The 5,448-nt window shown below is 38.8% G+C and overlaps 1 protein-coding gene across 1 annotated transcript; it reads left to right on the top strand.

Moving 5' to 3' along the window:
* Window positions 1–2,591: 2,591 nt before the first annotated feature.
* On the top strand, window positions 2,592–3,912 carry LOC138349632 (pro-resilin-like). The gene is made up of 2 exons (XM_069300438.1): window positions 2,592–2,680; window positions 2,806–3,912. Exons 1-2 carry the CDS (start codon window positions 2,659–2,661, stop codon window positions 3,804–3,806), a joined length of 1,023 nt encoding a protein of 340 aa, XP_069156539.1. The 5' UTR covers window positions 2,592–2,658; the 3' UTR covers window positions 3,807–3,912.
* The last annotated feature ends 1,536 nt before the right edge of the window (window positions 3,913–5,448 follow it).

Below are 5,448 nucleotides of genomic sequence, written 5' to 3'. Positions count from 1 at the left end.
CATTGTACGTACAGGAGTTACACAATCTATAAAGCCACTATTATGCAAAGCGTTTCGGGCAACTTCAGGCCTGAACAAATGTTAACTCAAGTGTTCATAATTATATATATATATATATATATATATATATATATATATATATATATATATATATATATATATATATATATATATATATATATATATATATATATCAGACTAAGAAATAAGCTGAGAAGTGTGAAAACAAATACTAATAAACATCAGGTCTTCTATGATCGTATAATACACCAATTCCTAAAACAGTTTACGTATTAGCAAAAGACCTTCTTTCATTGTATAATAATTTGTTGTTAACACATAAATTATGTATTGAAAAAATATCTGTAACTAGCGTACCTTATAATTATCATGTGAGCAGGTTAGCCTAGCCTTCTCCAGCGGCCTCAATAAAGCTCTCAGTGCCTGTTGTTGAGAAGCGAGTATATCTCGGTGGATATAATTCCAGTAATCATTCCGTCGATTTAATACCAACTTGATGGGAGTTATGGGAGTTTTACTCCCCAAGCCCGGCCTTTGGGTTCTGGAAGTTCTTCTACTCCCCAAGCCCGGCCAAAGACCAGGCTTGACTTGTGAGAGCTTTCTCGAACAGGCTGTTGCTTGGAGCGGCCTGCATGCCCACATATCCACCACAGCCCGATTGATCCGGCACTTGAAGAAAACTAGTTTTCTCTTGAATATGCCCACGGTTGCCACAGCAATATTTTTTATACTCGCTGGGAGGATGTTAAAACAACCGTGGACTTCTGATGTTTAAAATGTTCTCTGATTGTCCCTATGGCACCACTGGCTCTTCACTGTGAATGATTAGTACATGAGTACTAATCATGAATGAAAAACGTTACATAGGACTCGCAACTATGTTCAAATTTTCACAACTTTAAATTCGAAGCGCCTCTCGAACCCACGAACTGTAAATACAAATAACTACCATAACACTTAACCTAGTCCTGATTGTACACAAAATAATTTATTATGTTATAAATTTTGGTTTACAATATACTGTTTGATTGTACAGCAAGAAAAATTAAAAATGCACTATTTAGACGGTCGCGGCTTACACGAGCATACCAGCATATGTTCAGGCTATGCTCGACCCCAAAATGCATATTCTTACATTATTCTTCTGTATTCAAATGTTTCAACCATCTTCCTGATGAACCATCCTGATGATTATCAACTCTTGACTACAGAAACTAGTCGACTATCCCCACTAGTTAAAGTACCTATTATTATACAAATTTCTTCATTTAGCATTTGTAACTGCTGATAATTGTATTATGAATTATCTGTTCATGAACTTAAAAGGTTAATGCTAAAATAATGTTCACTTTGAAAATCTTTCATGATCAACTCTGATGTTAGTGTCTGGAGTTATCTGTACTATATCTTCCAGTACACCAGTCATGCTTCTAAAGTAAGACAATGTCCGATTCCCACAAGAAATTAATAAGAATACTATTAATTAAGAACAGACACACTATATTGATCCACTCTATGCTCGGCACTAGATGCTAGTCTTCATTGACACAAAATATATGATAAATGTCACTATTTGCATACAATTATATATACAGTTTAATATACTCGCCAGGTACATACACCAGAAGGGAAATACTAACCACTATTCATTTGTGTCACACAGTCTAATAGTTCGTCCATTTCTGGGATTGTCACACATTGCACGAATTACCTCTCAACTTTCGTAATACACCTACACTTTTGTTGGTTAAATAAATTATCAAACGACATATTGAGCAGGATCTTAGGAAGCACCGTGTTACATTCCTAAGAGCATCTCAAGATTATTGTTCTTATTACTGTTATCTAGTCAAATATTAACATAGCTCGCCTTAATTTTTAAGATTTTTATTATATATACGTATTTAATAAATACCGTATTGGGTTAAGATGTTACTAGTTTTAACCGCTAGATAATAGTTTGTTATATAAGCAGAAAAATACATCAATATTCGTCATTATAAATTCTAGATAAAGAAATAAATATTGCGTTAGTATATATTATGTTTTTTAGCTTAACAATTATTGTTTACAAGATGCACGTGACTGCATCAGTATTGTTACATCAACAGTGTTTTAATTAACAAAAAATATTCTTCATAAATTTCAAAATCAAACTTTAATAACAATTTGTTAAATTCTTGTAACTGATGATGTTACAATCAGATTACTCCTAACAAGTGTCATCGCTAAATCGGTTTTAGGCAACACATAGTCATACTAATTACTTCCTGAAATTTGTATGTTGCATCATGGAATGTTACCGTAGTTACAATGTATTACTATATAATAATAACAGTGTTTGGTACGCGAATTAGCCGCAGCTACTAGAACAAATTTAAATATTAGAGGACGACAAAGTAGTGCACACTAGCTCCTACTTCGAGCGACTTTAAAATTTGAGATCGTGAGTGAGAGTGAAAGGGCGATGGGTGGCCGAGGGTGGAAGGAGATAATTTTGAGTGGGCGGAGCTTGGTGAGCGCCTGGGTATAAAGGCTTGACTAGCGACCTCCAACATCGTATTCCAGCAGCTTCTTCTCAGGTTGACTCTTATCTCCACTTCTCTCTCCACTTCATATTTCTACTGACCGACAAACATGAAGGTTCTGCTGTTTACTGGTAAATAAAGCATATATTCATTGCAATGTTGATTCTTTATGTTGAAATTTTCGAGGAATGGAAAGATCATTTAGAAAAATCTTGAAATTTTTAACTATTATAAGCTATATTTATGTCTTTTACAGCCCTGCTGGGATTGTCCATCGCAGACAAGCGACCTTCAAATAGTTACGGAGCCCCAAATGGAGGTTTTGGTAACGAATTTGGAGCTTCTAATGGAGCTCCAAGCAATGGTTACACAGCTCCAGGAACCAATGGCTTCGGAACAGCTGCAAGTAATGGAAACGGTGCAGCCTCAGGTAATGGGTTTGGACAAACTTCAAGCAACGGGTTCGGAGCTGCCCCAAGCAATGGATACTCAGCTCCCCCAAGTAATAGGTACGGTCCCCCGACAGGCTCCTATGGACTAGATGCCGAGCTGGTTGCTCTGCAGGAGAACATCCCCGGTGGTGGCGTCCCCGGGGAAGATTACCCTGTCTTGGCTTCTCCACCAGACACTGACTTCTCCTGTGACGCCCAGGCAGTGGCTGGCTATTACGCCGATACCGACCCTGAGGCCCGTTGCCAGGTGTTCCACATTTGCCAGGACCGCGCCGTCAGACGCCAGAAGGACTCCTTCCTGTGCCCCAACGGTACCATCTTCAACCAGCAGTACCTGGTGTGCGACTGGTGGTTCAACGTTGACTGTTCCCAGGCTGAGAACTTCTACTCCGTCAACGAACTCATCGGCGTCGTCCCCGACGTTGGCTATGGTTATGGTCCCGCCACCAACGGCATCAGCAACGGTAACGGTGGCAGTTATGGAAATGGCAATGGAGCCAACGGAAACGGAAGGAACGGAAATGGCGTAAATGGAAGGAACGGTAACAATGGTTACGGTTCCAACGGCAATGGAAGAAATGGAAATGGTGCTGGTAACGGCAATGGCAACGGTGTGAATGGGAATGGTGCCATTAACGGATATGCTAATGGTGCCAACGGTAACGGAAGGAACGGAAATGGCGCAAATGGAAGTAACGGTAACAATGGTTATGGATCCAACGGTAATGGAAGGAATGGAAATGGTGCTAGCAACGGATATGTTGCTCCATCTGCTCCCTCCGCTGCCTATGGAACTCCTTTTTAAAATGTCCGTCTTTGTCTCATGTCTTCTGTCACTTGACTGTCTCTCTGCTACAATGATTCGAGTCAGGAACGAGCTACACGTTGACTCTGCACTTTTGTAAATATTTATACGAATGACAATTTAGCGTGATTTGTCAATGAACGCCTTTAAATTATATAATAAAAGTGTCAAATGCTGAATATAACTGTATCAATTCCCGTAGTTATTTTCTTTGAAAGTTTACTTGTCGCATTCAAGCGGTCGTTAGGCTACTAGCCACATACTGAACGATGTCTTCTCCAGGCTTCAGTTCAGCTAAAATTAAGATCTTCAGTAAGCAGTGTTATGTTAAATTGAATACATAACATGGTCAACTATACCCAAATATAGTTTATGTAAATTAAGATACATTAACCCTTATTGAAACTACCAAGGATCGAAAAAGTTAAAGTTCATACAAACCTTGATTATAAATCTATGTACAAAGACCCCCCCCCCCTGCTATTCAGTGTCCCATGAACGCGTCCTTCCTCAAAATGTTGACTAAATGCTCGTTAATTATAAAGTGGGTCAGACCACTTTAATGGCTAGGCAACAGCTATACATTACAAAACGATTTATTCAAAAGAATGAATACAAAGAACAAAGGAATAATGTATACATTGTACGTACAGGAGTTACACAATCTATAGAGCCACTATTACGCAAAGCTTTTCAGGCAACTTCACGCCTGAACAAGTGCTAACTCAAGTGTATATAATTATATATACATGAGACTAAGAAATAAGCCGAGAAGTGTGAAAACAAATACTAATAAACATCAGCTCCTCTATGATCGTATAATACACCAATTCCTAAACAGTTTATGTATTAGCAAAAGACCTTCCTTCAGTGTATAATAATTTATTGTTAATACATAAATTATGTACTGAAAAAATATCTGTAACTAGCGGACCTTATAATTATCATGTGAGGAGGTTAGCCTAGCCCTCTCCGGCGGCCTCAATAAAGCTCTCAGTGCATGTGTGTGTTGAGAAGCGAGTACACCTCGGTGGATATAATCCCAGTAATCTTTCCGTCGATTGAATACCAACTTGATGGGGGTTATGGGAGTTTTACTCCCCAAGCCCCGCCTTTGGGTTCTGAAAGTTCTTCTACTCCCCAAACCCGGCCCTAGGCCAGGCTTGACTTGGGAGAGCTTTCTCGAACAGGCTGTTGCTTGGAGCGGCCTGCATGCCCACATATCCACCACAGCATGATGGGTCCGGCACTTGAAGAAAACTATCTAGTTTTCTCTTGAATATGTCCACAATTGTTCCGGCAATATTTTTTATACTCGCTGGGAGGATGTTGAACAATCGTGGACCTCTGATGTTTATCATGTTCTCTGATTGTCCCTATGGCACCACTGGCTCTTCACTGTGAATGATTAGTACATGAGTACTAATCATGAATGAAAAACTATAAATAGGACTCAGAATTATGTTCAAACTTTCCCGAGCAGATTTTCACAACCTTAAACTCGAGGCGCCTCTCTCGTAGATGTTCATTCACCCTCGAACTGTATATACAAATAACTACCATAACACTTAACACAGTCTTGATTTTACACAAAATATTTTATAATGTTATAAATTTTAGTTTACAAAATACTGTTTGATTG

This window comes from Procambarus clarkii, chromosome 44 (genome assembly GCF_040958095.1).
Source record: "Procambarus clarkii isolate CNS0578487 chromosome 44, FALCON_Pclarkii_2.0, whole genome shotgun sequence".
NCBI lineage: Eukaryota > Metazoa > Arthropoda > Malacostraca > Decapoda > Cambaridae > Procambarus > Procambarus clarkii.
The sequence above is the reverse complement of the archived record's forward strand: the minus strand, read 5'-3'. Positions and strand labels throughout refer to the sequence as shown.

Excerpts from the sequence above, each read along its gene's own strand:
- LOC138349632 (XM_069300438.1), top strand. The coding sequence starts at position 2,659 with ATGAAGGTTCTGCTGTTTACTG. Across the intron at positions 2,681-2,805 it reads GAAGGTTCTGCTGTTTACTG|CCCTGCTGGGATTGTCCATC; the intron begins GTAAATAAAGCA and ends TGTCTTTTACAG.